We start from the raw sequence: 17,592 nt of genomic DNA, 5'->3' as shown, positions 1-17,592 counted from the left end.
GGACTTCTCTCCTGTGCGGGCGGCAGAGCACTGGCACAGCTGCCCAGAGAGGGGGGAGTCTCCCACTCGGGAGCCATTCCAAACCCGCCTGGAGGTGTCCTGTGCCACTGCTGGAGGTGCCCCTGCTCTGGCGGGGGGAATGGACTAGATGATCTCCAGAGGGCCCTTCCAACCCTGAGCGATCTGGGATTCATCTCTGAGCGAACACCACATTTAGGGCCCAAGCTAGGAGCTGTTCAGCCGCCCTGCAGGCCGTGCCTGTAGGCAAACGCACCCGAGATCAGCGTTCTTCAGCAGCGCAGCCATGCGACAAGGCAGCCAGCGTGGGCAAAAGGTGTTCCATGTGCTGCAGAGCCCAGTGTCCTACGTCTGGGTGCACAACCCCCATGACAAGCTTGATTTGGCTCTGTTTTCCCAGGTAGCTCATAAGGCTGTCTCAAAAGGGGGGTGAGCTTGTGGTGGGTGTGCCTTGATACAGCCTTGTTCCACTCTTAGTGAAAAGGTTGGAAAAAGGTGGCACGTCGGTAAATTCGACCCCATTCCCATAAATATTGTCAGGTGTTTCCCTGCCTGAACAGCATCTGGTGCCGAGAAACATTGCAAGGGAATATTTTAATGATGCACTATATGTTTTCTTCTTTTAAGTCTGTAACCTCTTCTAATCTGTGAGCAATCAGCAATGTTTGGGCTTCCTATAATTGCAAAGATTTGGGCATCCGCCAGCAGATGAGCACGTCTCTGGGTTTAAATCTGCTTTAGCGAGCACTGTTCAGTGGGCAGGAAGCCCCGCTCTCACGGGTCGGGGGGACACTTCTCCATCCACGCTGGTGGGACCAGAAGGTGACTGTCCCCTCGATCTCACCTCTCCAGAAGTCTTTGTAGTCAAACTAGCAAACACACCGCAAAGGGACACAATTTATACCATAAAAATGGGGGACGGGGGCTTGCCAAGATAATTTAAACCATTTTTCCAACCAAAAGAAAACAAGAGTTATAGCTGGAAAACAGAAGTGTAGACCAGGCCTTGGCAAGTCCCATGTTATGGCTGAGTAAAAAAAACAAAACCAAAAAAATTTTGGATTGAGGAATTAATTTTTCTATTTTATTTGCCCTTTGGTTTTGGAAGTTTCCTTTCACTCTTCTGTTCTTGGGCTTTGTACAGCTGTGGGGAGGTTTGAGTTTTCCCTGGTGTTTTTCCCTACTGTCTGTCTCTGGCGCGGTGCGGTTCCTGCTGCTCTCCAGGAAATCAGATAAGCAGCTTTTTGAAAAGGCAACGCCACGAGCGATGCCGTGCTGTTCGGCACCAGTAAACAGGGGATATTCAGTGGTTGCTGTCATCCTCAGCCTTTTTCCCGTAAATCACTGCAGTGGACTCTGCAGCTTCTTCATTTGAGGGCATAGAGAGAAAAAATTATGGGGGTGACACACAAAAAGGAAAGAAGTTAAATTTTATTTGATTGTAAAATCCTTATTGCATTTGGTGAATGGATGAGAAATAAGTGAGTATGAGTATGGTCATCCAGACTGGTCGCTGGAGGTGGGCTCGTCATACAGAAGCAATGCAAACCCACCTTTCCCGTCTCTCTCCTTCGCACGCAGCACTGCCGGTTTGGGATGTGCGTGCCCAAAGAGCGAGAGGCGCCGGTGATAGATGGAGCGTGGGGGACGTGGAGCCCATTCGGGACCTGCTCGAGAACCTGCGGCGGCGGCATAAAAACGGCGATACGAGAGTGCAACAGGCCCGAGTAAGTGCACAGAGGGGAGGCTGCTGGTGGGTGAAATGGGGAAAAGCAGCTGGGTTGCCCAAATGGGCTGAAATGCCCTTCGGCTGTCCCCAGCTCGTGGGCGCCCTGGGGACCGGTGGCTTTGCCTGGCATGGATGAGGCAGCACAGGAAGCCGGGAGGAGCCGGTCACAGGTTCGGATTTGTGGGTAAAGTGTACTAAAAAGGGATCCCTTCAACAGAGAGAGAAGGGAAAAGCCAATATCTGCATGGGTTTATTGCCCCCATTTTCCTGGGGAGGCACGGCTGGGGTCCCACTTCCCAAGGTGTTTTTCTTCCTCCAAATCTATGGATCAGAAAGGAGGGAGAAGGGAAGGAGCCATGTTTTTCTCCATTTATCAGCATTTTAGCCCTGCTTTGGCTCCTTTTGCAGCTGTTCCTACAGGCCGGATCCTTTATACAGTTTTCTACCGTCTTACTCCTGCTTTGGCTGGTTTTTCAGCTTTTGGCTGCTTTTGCAGCTGATCCTTTATACAGTTACATGTCAGCTGGTGCAGACTAGCCAAACCTCAGCAGAAATCTGTGCCCCATTAAAAAGTGGCACTCAGAAATGTTTGCCGTCAGCCTGGAATGCAAAATCCTGCACCCTTTGAAATGGCAGGGAATTTTGCCGTGGGCTTTAAGGAGATGAATGTGTGGCTGGCAAAATATTAGTAATAGGTTGAGCAACTGGTATGAAAACAGCCTGTTTACATAAATTGTGAACTGTGCTGGTTTGTGTTTAACTGACTCCTCTCGGCCCACGAGAGCAAGAAGGGGGTGGGCGGGATGCTTTCCCGGCTCTCATTTGGGACTGGGACACGGAGAGGAGAGGGGTGTGCGGAGCTCCTCGGACCAAGGGGTCTTAAAAACACGGAGCAGGCTCGTTCCGCTTTCTCGTCGTTGACGTCGGATGGCTTATTGCCAAGGAAATTGCCATTAGTGATGCACCGGTGACAGTTTCATCACTGCTAATGGGAGCAGGGAGACCTTGTACCTGCGGCAGCGGCGGCGAAGTGACAGGAGAGGCTGGCTCAGCACGGCCGGGCGGGTGTCGAAAGGGGAGGGAAGGGTTGAGGCTAAGGGAGTCGGACACCAGCGCGTTAATTAAAATGATGCTGAGGAACACACAAGCGCAAAGGAGTTCTCGTCTCACTGTGCTGACTCAGCACACGCCGTATGGTCTTCCGGTAGCCATGGAGACACAAAAATAAAACGTCTTTCCGCACGCAAAAATAGCTGTGCTGCTGGACCTTTGGATGCTGTCAGTGAGAAGTATTCCCATCTTCTGGAGAGGCATCTCTTTGGACTGATAGCTTTTTTTGTGATAGAAAATCTCCTTTATCCTAAAGGCTAGTCAAGGGGTTTTAAATTCCGTCTTCTCTGACAGCTTGCGTTCTGTATCGTGGTGTTTTGTGAGGCGCGTTGCTTTGGCTGGGATTTGCAAAAGCACCTAAATACGCTAGGCACCAAGCTGCCTGTGCAATCCCCTGCGTTTATCATTAGTAGTGGTTATTTTCCGGGCCCCTTTTGGAGAGCCGTGTAGCCGGCGTTGGCCTCTTCCGCAGCCCCTCGTGAAGTCTCCGCAGGGAGTCGTCTGTCCGAGCACCAGCCACGGAGCTTCACACCGACTCTGTAGTTTTGTCCCCGTAATTTGACATTGTAGCGCGACTGCCGTCTGCGTCCCTGTAATTGTGGGGCTGCTAAAACGATGCGAGTGGATGAGACGCCGCTGGGTCCTCTTCTGCCTCTCCCACTTTCCAAAGTACTTCAAAAATATACAGAATAGGTGTAGTCTCTGTTTCTCCTCTGTCATAAAAGGCAGCAAAACCAACCCAGATACCTTGAGTAACATCTGAAATAGTTTTCGTTAAGTCTTTTATATTCAAAACCAGTTTAACTTATTAAGATTTATTGGGGTTTTTTTGGTGCATGAAGATCTGGGGTGGTACCTTGCACGCTAATACAATATTATGTTAAATCTGGCATTGAAAAGGAACCCCCTCTGCCACAGTACAGAAAATACTGCTGCAGCTCCTGCCTCTGTTTGGAATGTGCTCCGACACCTACGTGGACGAGTATCTCGCAGGGCTGTAGGAAGCCGTAAGCCTCTGAAATGGCAGCAGATTGTGTTTTGACATACGCTGAAGGAATGTATTAGCTCACCAGACCAGACCCTTCCCACCAAGACTGCCCACTTGGGAATTCGAGGCTGGCTGGTACAGACAAAGCCCCCGGCTGCGGCACGTCACGCAGAGGGTCCGTGGTGCAAGCCCGGGTTTTCAAAGCAAGGCGCAGCTGCGGAATTAGGGGGGAAAGGCATATTTCATACGATGTCGATACCAGGAGCCCTGTTTTCAGGAATGGCTTTCTGGATGGGGCAGTGTTATCTCTGGAGGCGGGACAGATCACGTCTATGTTTTAGTCCATCACAAAAGTACCCACCTGTGCTGAAAGCTGTCTGAGCTTGACGTGTAAACACATCTGTAGATAACTGTGCTGACCACTGGCAGCACACGTACCGATTCCCGGTCCCAGGGCTTCCCGGGATGCTGCGAAGGAGATCTTGCACTGATCTGCGCACGCTAGAGCTTCACAGATTTTTTTTCTGCGGTCGTTGCATGAGCGCAGCCACACAGGCAGACGTGCAGATGGACACACGTGCCCCGCAGTCGGCCTCCGGGGTCCTTCCGTTGCGGCAGCCCGGGGAACAGCAGCATGGGGCTGAGCACATGCAAAGCACCCCCAAAACAGCGCTTCTCAGCGAGGTGCCTGTACCTGGTGCTCCGGGACCGCTGAGAGTTGGGCGCTGTCTCAGGGTCTGCAAGTGAAAACGTTCAAGGTTAGTGACTGCAGATGATGCATTAAGCGTTTTATATTTAAGACCTGTTGGGGTGGGAGCGGGGATAAGACCCCGCTGTTCCCCAGGGCTGTCTGCTGTGTCCTGAGAGTTTCTGATGTCGCTGGGAGGAATGCAGCGAAGCCGGGGTGTGCGCAGGAGCTCCGAAGGGGAAGTATGCTACGTTGAAAGTGGGTCCACACCAGCCGTTAGTTGATCAAATAGATGGTTCAGAGAGAAGGGAAATCGAGGGACAAGAAGGAGGTTTCTATGCATGCGCTGCGTTCCCTTCTCTCCCTGCAGTACAGCATTGATGATTATCCATAAAAGTATTACGTAGTGTGAAGTATCCCGTATTCTTAATGTGAAGTATTCTTCGTGACACTGAAAATCGATGTTATATGAGGCTGACTTATTTTTCAGGGTCAGCTCTTTCTGTTTACTCAGACTGCGTGCAAAGCAATGCTGGTTTAAAAACACCCTAAAACTGTCAGGGTGGTTTGGGACTGTTTCGAAATGTCAGAAATGTGAGTGTCCTTCAGCCCCAGACACTGGCTGCAGGGAGATTTACTGCCACAGTTACAAGGCTGACAGTTTGCAACACGATGGCAACTTTTAGCATCCCTCAGTTTGTGGTGTGTCCATGTGTTCAATGTCATCTCAATCTCGCTGGTCATGTCTAGAGAAAAGGAAACTATACAGTAGCTTGGGATCTTTGGATTTTGTTAGACATAACCTTTTTTTTTTTAAAAAAAAAAAAAGGCTTCTGCACATTCTTCTTAACAAACTTAATATTTAAAAGTCTAATTTTAATGAAACTGATTTATATTGGAAGCAATGTGGTTACCATAAAAATGTTGTAATTGCCTTTTTTTTTTTTTTTTTTTTTTTTTTTTTAAAGAAATGCCCTCTTAGAGGTTTGCGTAATTTAGAGCCTTTGTCAAACTGCGCTGGCCCTGCTGTGGTATAAATGCTTTCAAAGTGAAAATGGTGAATCCTGTTAACTCCCCCGTGAACGATTCGGGCTCACTGAGGTCTGGAGTGTGCTGCTGCCACAGCTAAGAAGGTTCCCCCTGTGCTGTGTAGTGAGATGGTCGAGATGTTCCTTTGTAGCTGAAGGTAGATAATGTGCCCGGGTGGGAATAGTCTGCGGGAAGGGCTCCGGTGGTGGGAACCCCCCAGAAAGCACCGTTGTGGCTGGAGGAGTGCAGGGTGCGTCCACGGGGGCTGCTGCACTGGGTTAGCTCTGGAGCGTAATCAGTTAAATTAATTCAAATTGTTTGTCATACCAAAGTGGAGAATAGACTCAGTCGGTAGAAACCAGGTTTAGACTTGCTCCATTAGTAACTGGTGTAAAATCAGTCTGTAAACAAGAATCTGCACTGGGTGCTGTGCGGTTGCTTGGGCTTTTTATCATCACTGGTGCTTGCTTAATTGCGAGCACCAGAAACCTTTGCAAGTGAGACCTGTTTAGTTTCCAGTTGGCATGTGAGAGCTGCCCCCGGAGCAGGTAGAGCTGATGTTACCAGCTATCGCTCCGGGTTGTGCCGAAAGACAAATCGTACCCCTCGGCATTTAGGGTGGGACTTGAGGGGTCTGCACCGTGGCAGTGCGTATCTCAGCGAGGAGAGGATGCCGGCAGGAAAAATCCCGTGTGTGTAGCTGCTGGTGGCGCTCTGCGTCTTGCTGCCGGCTGCTGGAGGAGGCAAATCCTTCTGTCAAACCTGGGAGCATCCCTAGTGTGGTGTGCTGACGGGGTGGTGGGGAGTCTGCCTGCCCTTCCCTGCTTGGCAGGTAATCTTTCGGCAAGCGCAGGCTGCTCTGTGCCTCTGTCTCCCCGCTTGTTTCACAGGAACTCTGCTACTTGAGTCACAAAGTAGTTCTCAAATGTAAGAGTGAAAAATTGTTATTTGTGGGAGCAAAAGCACCGCTGGGCTTCCTAGGTGGTTGATGTGCAGAGGTGCTAAAAAAATTGTGTTCAGCTGTAAGAATTTGTTGACTCACTGTGTGCAGAGACCCTCATACATGTGCAGGGGGTTTCCGTCTGTTGCGTTAGGAGACGCTGGCTGCATGCAATGTGGAGAGCTTACAGTGGGCATCTCCCTGCTAAGGACAGGGGTGATTCCTATTTATCATTCATTAGCTCACGTTTTGGAGGGTCTCCCAAGTATGCAAACCGTCTTCCTTCCCAAGGAGGCTCAATGGGAAGATGCGCTCTGCCAGCGTCCCTGCGGCACCGACGGGCATCTGGTCCGGATGCTCCTGCCCTCTGCTGACCCCTCTGAAACGGTCTGTTAGAGGGAGAGGCTGGGGCTGACCTCAGCCTGTGGAGGCTTTCCCATGCTGATGGCCGGGATGCCCGTTAACTTCATCTCCCCTCAGCGCAGGTCCTAGCTGGTGTAATTTTTCCCTTTGGGATAATTACAGCTTTGCCCCAGTTGACCCTGCCAACCTTTCATCCGGGTGGCAATATCGCTCCTTCTGTAAGACCAGGGAAGAGCGAAGCTGCCTGGGTGGTGCTGCGGTTTTTATGATGCATGTTAATGGCGGTAGCTTGTAGAAGCCTCCGCCGTGCCCTCCCAGTTTCATTTAAACTTTCAGGAGACAGCAGCAGAGACAGTGGGGGTTTTCTGGAACACTTAAAGCACGGTGCATCCTTTTTTGTTTTATTATTCCAATTCATTATATACAGAGAAGGCTGCACATAGATGGGCGTATGAAATCTTACCCAGGTTCCTAGAATGAATGTCCGTTGAGCAGACAGCGAATAGGATAGCTTGTATCCCAGGGGTACTTCCCTCACAGCACTACCATAGCTGAAAACGAGTCCTCACCAGACAAGTGCCTTCTGCTGGGCCCCTCCGATGCCATCCGCATGCAGCTCGTTCCCGCACCGCTGCTGACAGCGGCTGGAGGGGGAGAGGCTTTTTCGGTCCCCGAAGTGAGCTGTTATCTGGCAAAGGCTTCATCTACATACGAGGACAAAAATAGTTTTATGACTACAGCCCTGAATCTGGGACTCGGGAAATTCAAAATGACAATTTCTCCTAGGCTTATCTGCCGGCTTTTGTGTGGCTTGGATGATATCGCGCTCTCCAGTTTATACCAGAGTCATCCTACTATAAAATGGGGGTAAAGTATTTATTGGCCGTCTTCAGTGCTTTCTGGAATACATGTAGATAAAGTTGTTTAAAAGTGTCTAGCGTTACCGTTTCTGCCATTTTGGGCTGGAAATCCTGAAGGACTAAGTCCTGCCTGGCCTTTCCGCCTCCGCAGGGGAGCCCTCTCTGCTTTCTGCCGTGATGTTTGGTTATTTGCCGCAAATCCGTAGGACCAATGGGGTTGTGGAGGGATGGTCCCCCCGTATGGGATCCCTCAGTGTGAAACTAAATCCTCAGATGGGGAGGAAGATGTTGCTCTTCCTCTCTGGCTTCTCTCACTACCGCTGCGTTCATCGGAGAGCGAGTATTCCTTTTTTCATCCCTTTTTAGCATCGCACGTATGGCCTTTTTTTATTAGACACCTACATCATCTTTCCCGCTTGTCAGCCTGGGATATTTAATTAAAGACATGCATAGACGTAGACAGAGCCATCAAAATGGTGTTGCAAATACCAACCGTGCTGAACAGGTTGCAGAACTGCAATTGCATCTCCTTTCCAGCCCTTTCCTGGAGAAGAGAAGGCTGAGGGGAGACCTTATTATGGCGTACAAGTATCTAAAGGGTGGGTTGAAGGAGGATGGAGCCAGGCTCTTTTCAATGGTTCCCAGTGACAGGACGAGGGGCAATGGGCACAAGTTGGAACACAGGAAGTTCCGTTCAAATACACGGAAACACTTCTTTATGGTTCGGGTGACAGAGCACCGGCACAGGCTGCCCAGGGAGGGGGGGAGTCCCCTTCTCTGGAGGTTTTCAAGACCCGCCTGGATGCAGTCCTGAGGGATGTGCTCCGGGCAATCCTGCTTTGGCAGGGGAGTGGGGCCGGATGATCCTAGAGGTCCCTTCCAACTCTGAAACTCCATGATTCCGTGATCCCAGCCGGCTTCTCTGTCTTGTTTCTGCAGGCCTAAAAACGGAGGGAAATACTGCGTGGGTCGTCGCATGAAGTTTAAATCCTGCAACACCGAACCGTGCTCGAAGCTGAAGAAGGATTTCCGTGACGAGCAGTGCGCCGACTTCGACGGGAAGCACTTTAACATCAACGGGCTGCCCACGAACGTGCGCTGGGTTCCCAAATACAGCGGCAGTAAGTGCTGGGGTGGGGGGGGGGTGCAGATCCTGCCTCGCCGCCTCGGGGCGAGGGCATTCGGCTAACGCGCTCCCGGTTTTCCTCCCTCCCATCCCCCAGTCCTGATGAAGGATCGGTGCAAGTTGTTCTGCCGGGTGGCGGGAAACACGGCCTATTACCAGCTGCGGGATCGCGTCATCGACGGGACGCCCTGCGGCCCCGACACCAATGACATCTGCGTGCAGGGCCTTTGCCGGGTAAGCGTTTTTTTTCCCTTCTCTTTAGCGCGGGCGGCTGCAGTTTTGCGTGGCAGGATGGCGCTTCAGCATCTTGCTCCACCCGGCAGGTGGCGTGCCCTCTTCCCTCGGGGGCTACCGGCGGCATCCGAAGGCTCCACGAGCCCCCGCTGGAGCCTGGGGCAACCTCCAGGTTTGCAGAAGAGGGTGTTGGTACGTCTGCCCAAAGTTACCGAGGGCTGTGGAGGTCTGAGCCTGAATCCAAATGCCGCTTCCTTCAGTGCTCTGCTCCAGTTCTTCCCGGTCAGACCCCGGAGCGCTTTACGTTTCCATTCACAATTATTTTTTTCACACTTTTCTCTCTGGGAGCAATCCACGCCAGAATTTTCTCCAGCGAAGACATCGCCTGGTGCAAATGGCAGTTCTGATTCTCGCTTCGTGAGAAAGCCTTTTGTTTGAACATGGTGTGGGATGGCCACACTGTAAATCAGCAGAGAAATGTGGGGAAGCGAAACAATTTGTCTCGCGGCAGCCTTTTGCATACAAAGCTTTTGTGTGCCTTGATTGGGCGGTTAGGAAATGCTCTTCTGGGCTGTATTTGCTCAATCTAGTTTTTTCAATTTTTCTCTTAAAGCAAGCTGGATGCGATCATGTGCTGAATTCAAAAGCAAGAAGAGATAAATGTGGTGTTTGCGGTGGGGATAATTCTTCATGCAAAACTATTGCAGGCACATTTAACACGGTGCATTATGGTAAGAATCTGTTGTTAAAAACTTTATAGTGAAAAATGCGGGTCTATAAAAGCCGTTACCGCACTTAATCTACAAAAACACTGATGTAAAATGCAAAATCCTTCTAGCTATAGCATATTCCATAACTATTTATGCTATCCCTAAATGAAAAGTATCGGCTTGTGTAATGTGAGGTAATTTTGCTCATTTCCCTTCCCCCCGTAAAAAGCAAATGAAATGTCTGTGTAATAGCCTTGACTTTCTGTTAAATCTTTTCCAGGCTATAACGTTGTGGTCCGCATCCCAGCTGGTGCAACTAATATTGATGTGCGTCAGCACAGTTACTCAGGGAAACCAGAGGATGACAACTACCTGGGTGAGTTGCAGTCCCTGTTTCAGCGCAGAATTCTGCTTTATTGTCTGGTTGCGGTGATATCTCTACCGGCTGCTCTCTGCTACGGAGGATGAAGAATGCGTTTAAAGGAGATGTTTTCTTTTTGAGAATTTCTCTCATACGTCTACCAAACATTCAGCCTTATCTTACTCCTTCTTTTTGTTCGTGCCACCCTTGATTCAGAGTTTTGGAGGCTCTTAGATTATAAGAAATATCCCCTCAGAGTATCTCTGGGGCTGGGAAGGGGTATCGAGCCCGGGCCATGGATGAGAGCTGAGGCTCTAAGCTGGGAACCAAACAAGCTTCGGAGCTCTGCCGGAGTCTCCTCATCTCAACTTAACACTTCTCTGCTGTCACCGTGCCTTGGCCGGAGAGTAAATATGCCATACCCTGAATGACGTGTGTACAAACAAATCCGAACAGAAATTATTTTCTATTGCCCTGAGAATAATAATTCTGGTTTCACTTAGACTGAGCCCTTCTTGTCCCTGCCTGGCAACGCTATGTAACTGTGATGAAATACACTGTGCCAAAGACGTTGGTTAAACCTAACGATAACTTGGCCTTTGGCTGTTGGACGTTCATAGTCGCTGTTTTCTCTAAGCTGTGCGCCTGTGTCTAGAGCCAGATGAAAATGCTTGCGGTGCTGTGTTAGACCAGTCTGCTGCACACACATACGCTTTTAGCATCGCCATGTGTCTTTTTTTTTTTTTTTTTTTTTTTTTTACCATGCTAATCGCTAATTCATCCCATAGTGAGTTCTGTTTGGGTTCAATCATAGAATCACGGAATCATCTCTACCTTTCAGATCATCGAGTCCAACCGTCAACCTGACACTGCCAAAACCAGCACTAACCCATGTCCCTCAGCACCACGTCTGCCCGTCTTTTAAATACCTCCAGGGATGGCGATTCCACCGCTTCCCTGGGCAGCCTGTTCCAGTCCTTGATAATCCTTTCAGTGAAGAAATTTTTCTAAATATCCAATATCCCCTGGCATAATAACTTGAGGCCATTTCTCCAATAGTGGAGGTAACACAACCACACATTACGACTGATGTTAGACCTGGCAGTCGAAGGCTGGTTTTGCCGTTGAGCCCTGTTTGTGTCCCTCGGAGCGCGTTCAGGCCGCTGACGGAGCAGGGAGTCCGGCTGTGCCCCCCCCACCCCCCCCAGTCCCGGGGAGATGGCTGCTCTCCCCACTCTGTCCCTTCTCTTCTGCGCGCCCCGTGCCCGGCACTGCCGGCTGCGCTCCGGTAGCGCGGGATGCCATGTTTACATCTCCGAGCAGGGCACTTCATCTCGTTTCAGCTTGCAGAATCCCTGACTTGTTGAGCATTTTTGCAAAATACGGGGCCTAGCCCAAGTGCTCAGTGTATTTGGCTGACGGGACGGGGCTGGTGGTTCCTCCCCCACTGACAGTAAAGAAACTCATTTCTTTATGTCGCTCGAGAAATGAGTAGAGGAAACTATTGTGCACCAAAGGAAAGCGGTGCTGACAGCTTTGGCTGTGGCTCTGAAATGCCATCCATGTGGCTGGACCCTTTTAGGCAAAAATCTGAGCGGGTCCTCCCTGTCCCCATTCCCAGACTGGGGTCACACAAGGCTCTCCGTCCCTGCGTGCAGCGGCCGTTCCTTACAGCCGCCTTGCATCGTTTCTGCACGTTCACAGCAATGAAATGAGATGGTGCAGCACGAATGCACTTCAATACCTAGAAAACCTTACCAAAGTGTGATAGTTTTCCATCCGGGGTGGGGGGGGGAGATGCATTTCATTATTCATCTTTTTGAGAAAAACAATCCGCCCTGCGTTGTGCTTATTCAAACTGGTTCAACCCAGAAGGAGCCCCAAAGAACTTCTCAGCTCTTCTTGGAGGGCCCTTAATCTTCTTGGGAAGCAATGAAGTCAAATCTTCTTTAATGTTGCTTTAATATTGCTGGGAAAGCATCTCTTCACATTAGGCCTGACTAGAAGCAAATGAGAAGTGTGCATGTGTCCACTTATTTTGCAGCTCACTGGGTGTGAAATCTTGGGCCCTCAGTACTGTGAACCTTGTAGTTGCTTAACAATTTAGGAGGAATTTGATGTTGTCATCAAGTCCAAGACGTGTACCTACTGTTGTAGGAGATACAGTAAACGGGAAGGAATCCTTTAATGAGTTTTACTACTGCCTAATGACATTAAAGCCTCCAAAGTGTGGAATTTGGTTGAGTATAGCATCTGCTTTGTGAGTTTTTCTCCATCTATGTCTGTTTGCTACCAAGCAGAGTTTTGCTTCATTATCTCTCCTCATTCGGTGTAAAAACCTTCCCTTTAGTGTTTTGGTGTTAAGTTTAGATTTTTCAGTACAGAGGCTTTGTAGTAATGTAGCTGTGATGGGTGAAATGGTGGGGAAACTAACTTAGGAAATTAGCTACATAATCGCATTAGTGTGAAGTTGTGCAGCAGACTGCTGTTTTCAGGAAACTGTTCCTTTTATAAAGCATTTAGGCTTTAAGCCTTCGGTGCTTTCACATACCTTAAGATTTGGAATAATAAAAAGTACGGGGGGAGGTGGGGGGGGGGGGGGGGGGAGAAGGGGGAGATACTGACCAAACTCCCTGTAATTATCTACTAGAAACCGACGCTTGGGCAATTAGGGTAATTAGGGTACGTGCATTTACCCTGAGAACACACCTGGAAACGACAGGGAAGCCACCCTACCTGCGTGGCTCACAGAAAGCTTTGGGCAGGGTTATTGCTGCGGCAGACGCGGGGGTACAGGCTGCGCGCGCCGCGGACAGCAGCCGCCCCCACTGCCTTTTGGGTGTCTCTCTGCCCGGGGTTATGCGGGAATTATTTAGCAACCACTCCAGGCGTTCAGCCTTCGTCTTAATGAGGCTCTCCAGTGGAAAAAGGAGAAGGCGCGATGTCTGTAAGAGCTCTGCTGCTCTCCTTACATCCTTTCTGTTTGAGAGTGCCAGTGGGCTTTTCCTCCCACCCCGATGAAAGGGAGCCCCGAGAGCGCATGACCCACGTTATTATGTACGTATGAGTTAATTCTGCGTCTTTAGTTCTTGTTTTTTGCACCTATGCAGCCTTATCTAACAGTCAAGGAGACTTTATATTAAATGGAGACTTTGTCGTCAGTATGTTTAAAAGGGAAATCAAAGTTGGGAATGCTGTGATCGAATACAGCGGATCGGATAATACTATTGAAAGGATTAATTCTACAGATCGGATTGAGCAAGAAATAACGCTTCAGGTGAAGTATATGTCGTGCGTGTGGAAAAGTCTGACCAGCATTATTGGAATGAAAGCAGTGGGCAGCGAAGTCTGTTAGTTTACTCTGCTTCATCTCTTTTTCCCCTTCAGGTTTTATCAGTGGGCAATTTGTACAATCCCGATGTTCGTTACACGTTTAATATCCCCATTGAGGACAAACCTCAGCAGTTTTACTGGAATGCGTACGGCCCGTGGCAGCCCTGCAGTAAGCTCTGCCAAGGTGGGTGCTTGGGGAGGCTTTGAAGAAGGCGCGGTTTTGTCCTGGATTCATCGGGGATCCGGGCAGTGCCGCGGAATCCCTCTCCGTTGGCTTTCTCTGGGATTCTCACGTTAAGGGCGTGATTGTTGCCCGGGGCTGTCGTGGCAGACGATATCGCACGAGGTGTAGCGCCGCTGCGCTGCGTCGCGGTTTCAGAGCAGGGCGCCGCCGCAGCCGCTCGAGCCAGGTCAGCCGCGCAACCTGCTTTGCAGGCGGAGGGAGCTCAAGCGCAGGGAAGGTTACGTGGCATTGCCGAAGGCTGCGAGAGGCATCGTCGGTGTCTGGTTTGGGTCTGGCGCCGGTCGTTGCCACCGGCCAGCGCTGGCCCTGCTAACCGCGCAGAGCCCGTCCGTGCAGGCGTGTGCTGCAGCTCTGCCCGCGTTAAGCCCCTTCTGCTCTTCTTAGAGAGTCTTAACCCCCTCCCTCTTTCTGAAAGAGATTTCAAAAGTATAATTACATGTCTCTTAATTGCTGCTATAAAAAGAGTAAGAGAAATAACTGATTTGATCGCTTTCCTGTATGACTTAAACAATGCATGGTTTTTTGTTTTTTTTTTCTGTGTAGGAGAACGAAAAAGGAAACCCGTGTGTACGAGAGAGTCGGATCAGCTCACGGTGTCGGACCAGCGATGTGATCGAATTCCGCAGCCTGACCCCATCGCTGAGCCTTGTGGCACAGAATGTGAATTAAGGTGCACTCTGCTCAGCCGTGTGTATACATTGCATCGTATATTTACTGTTTACTCCCCGTTCCTTTCACCTCTCGCCATAATTCCTTTTCTCACCAGCCTATACTAGATTTAAAAAAAGGAAAGGATTAGCGGCTGCCTCTTTGTCAACCAAGAGGGATTGACATCCACCGGCTGTGTTTTGAGAGGCACTTTTCTACATTTTCACATTTCTCTTGTTGGATTAAATTAGTGCTAACTATAAAAAAAAAAAAACAAAACAAAACAAACCAAAACTCATCTAACGTAGAAAAATCTCCCCGTGCAATACAGTGCCCAAAATTCGCATCTGCCTGGATCAGAAATGATCAGCACCATCCTACAAACAGCCTGTAAAGAGGGAAAAACATATGCTCAAAGCAAAAGAGTAACTAAGACTTGGATTTATCATCATTTGCTTAAAGCAAAGAATAGGCTTAAGCGGAGAGTGGGTTTGGGGCCGTCCCCAGACAACTCCTGGCGAGCGGGAATTGATGGAGCATGGCCTAAATCATTGCAACCCGTTTTCCTTTAAAAAGCAATCTGTTTTCCTTTCTGGAGCTTAAATATGGTGGCATTAAACGGCTGCCGGTGAAGCAATTCAGACGGCCGCCTTTCCCGAGGGGCTTCTCTGGCTGTGTTAAACCATGGGATGTATAGGGGCTGTATAGGGGCTGTAGGTCGGGTTGTCGCGGTAACAGCTGTTGCCATTGCAACAGGTTGGAAACTTGAGAAGGGCAAATGCAGGAGTTTTTGAAAAGCAGGCAGGGATGCCAGCGCCCCGCCATTCAGGAGCTATTGACTCCAAATCCCCTTGATCTTATTCTTCCCCTGGCTGTGCTGAAGTTTGCTCTCTCTCTTGGGAGCTCAGTGCTCCCCGCTCTGGGCACAGGCGCTTGATCAGCCCGGGGGGCTCCAGGACCCGCAGGGGACATCACTGCCTCCTTCCCCGGGAGCCACCCCTGCAAGGCGCCGGGGGCAGTCTCCTGTTGGCTCCAGGGTCTCCGACGTATCCCTGGATCAGGCTTTGTGTCCAGCGTCTCTCACCAGAGCTGGTGGAAAAGCTGGGCTGTATCCCCAGGTGGGTCCTTGAGGGCCACCAGCACCAGCCCTTGCTGCCCGTCTCAGGAAGGAGGCACCAGGGTGGGAGTCCGTCCATCCAGGGGGAACAATCCCGGCTGACACCTCTGGGGCTCGTGTGTCCGCAAGCAAGTAATGCACTCGCGCTTTGGAGGGCTGAAACTGTTTTGCAGGCATCCTGCCTTGTGGAATGCCTTGCCGCACCTTTCAAGCCTGTGCGGGTCATTTTCTGATGCCACATTTCTCAGCTTTTTGTTTATAGAGGCCGAGGTGGCACTCCCGCAGGGGAACGTGGGGCAGAAAGCCTTCAAAGCACTGCTCCTTGCTTGGCCCCGGACTCCCCCCACCGCCCTGCGTGGTCCTGCAGGGTCTCAGCGTGGCTTTGCTGCCCGTACGAGGGAGCTGGTGACAGTTCCTTCCCCCCAAGGAGCAATGCCGGGATTAATTGCCTCAGGTTTTTGGAAGCCACAAAGCATTGGGAAGTGTTGTAAAGAGCCAAAACTTCCGGTTCAAGAGTGTATATTCCTTATTCGTGTCAAACACCCCTGAGCATGTGACCTGCAGAGTCCCAGAGCCCCACAGCTCCTTCTGCCTCTCCTGATCCTCTCCAGGAGGAGAGGTACCTCTGCGCGGGGTCGTGGGGTTTTGCCGCAGCAGGGCTGACGTTTGCTTTCCTGGGCTCAGGTGGCACATCGCGAGGAAGAGCGAGTGCACGGCGCAGTGCGGGCTGGGGTACCGCACGCTGGAGATCTACTGCTCCAAGTACAGCAGGCTGGAGGGGAAGATAGAGAAGGTCGACGACCGCTTCTGCAGCAGCCAGCCCAAGCCGAGCACCAGGGAGAAGTGCACTGGAGACTGTAACGTGGGAGGGTGGCGGTACTCGGCCTGGACCGAGGTAAGGGATGCTCGGTGGTACGGCGGGCGCTGTCTCCTCCTTGCGCAGGGCTGTGTCAGGCTGTTAATTTGCTAACAGCACATGTATAAAGGTTGGCCACTGCTTCCGCTTCCATTGCTTTTTCTGGAGGGCACTGCAGTCCAAATCAACCTGGTACTCCTTATTTTCCACTGCAATTAATTTATTAATTAATCCCAAGGTCTGTCTTCGTTACCCTAAGCAATGCTGGCTGTCCTCTCCTATCAACGCCAGCACCGCTGCCAGGAGCTGGGGAGGACATGTTGCCATCAGCAGAGGACTTCTGAAATTTGTTTCCTTTACACTTTTTAGCTTTTCCATGCACAAGAAAGTTCCTGAATGCAGGCCTGGCACCAAGAGAATGACGAGCTTGGGAGTTTCCAGGGAGGGCACAGTGAAGGGGGGCTGGCTGGTTAGAGGGGATTAATCTCTCCTAAAACGAGAACGAGCAACAGCCGTTGGGGAGAACTGAAAGGCAACACTTGTAAAAGTAATAATGGGGTTATAACCCGAAATGAATTTGTGAAACTCGTTGCCTCCAGATTTTATTAAGCTTAGCCAGATTGTTTTTTTAAAGGAATATATAAAGTAACAGCCCATTACTTAAAGTACAAATTGGTCTTCCGGAGGTTTTCTGCAGTCTCTTCACAGCCCTGACTGCAAAGAGGGAGAAGGCAATACACGAGCCCTTGGCTCGTAATAGAGTGGCAGAAAGTATTTACGCAGTCTCTCTCCTTCCCAGTGCTCCAAGAGCTGCGGCGGGGGCACGCGGCGGCGGCGAGCCATGTGCGTGAACACCTACAACGACGTCCTGGACGACAGCAAGTGCAGTCAGCAGGAGAAGCTGACGGTGCAGCGGTGCAGCGACTTCTTGTGCCCCCAGTGGAAAACTGGCGACTGGTCCGAGGTAGGAGCTGGTCACCAGGCTGGGCTCACCTGCTGGTCCTCCACCCTGCGGGGCTGGTGCCTGCACAGAGGTGGCTCCTGTCCCTGCTCATCCCTGGTGTTTCGTTTGTGCCCCGGGGCGCAGTGGCACCGTGCCTCCTGCGGGAGGTCTCCCCGTGCCTGTGCCCAGGGAGCTCGGCACAGGCAGCAAAGCCACTGGCCTTGTCACCACTGGTCAAGCGGCCGTTTCCCTCCCTGCAAAACCACAGGGGGTTAATTCCTCTCCAGTCCTGCAG

At 50.8% G+C, this 17,592-nt stretch overlaps 1 protein-coding gene across 1 annotated transcript in view; it reads left to right on the top strand.

Moving 5' to 3' along the window:
- ADAMTS9 (ADAM metallopeptidase with thrombospondin type 1 motif 9) overlaps positions 1-17,592 on the top strand; it is an 85,142-nt gene that overhangs the window by 25,227 nt on the left and 42,323 nt on the right. The window contains 10 exon segments of the mRNA XM_082487998.1: positions 1,600-1,745; positions 8,665-8,846; positions 8,949-9,085; positions 9,699-9,816; positions 10,076-10,171; positions 13,267-13,433; positions 13,544-13,673; positions 14,277-14,403; positions 16,183-16,393; positions 17,154-17,318. Of these exon segments, the coding sequence (XP_082344124.1) occupies positions 1,600-1,745; positions 8,665-8,846; positions 8,949-9,085; positions 9,699-9,816; positions 10,076-10,171; positions 13,267-13,433; positions 13,544-13,673; positions 14,277-14,403; positions 16,183-16,393; positions 17,154-17,318 (1,479 nt within the window).

The sequence above is a fragment of the Vanellus vanellus genome (assembly GCF_965231255.1).
Source record: "Vanellus vanellus genome assembly, chromosome: 9".
Taxonomy (NCBI): domain Eukaryota; kingdom Metazoa; phylum Chordata; class Aves; order Charadriiformes; family Charadriidae; genus Vanellus; species Vanellus vanellus.
This window is presented reverse-complemented; position numbering and strand designations above follow the sequence as displayed.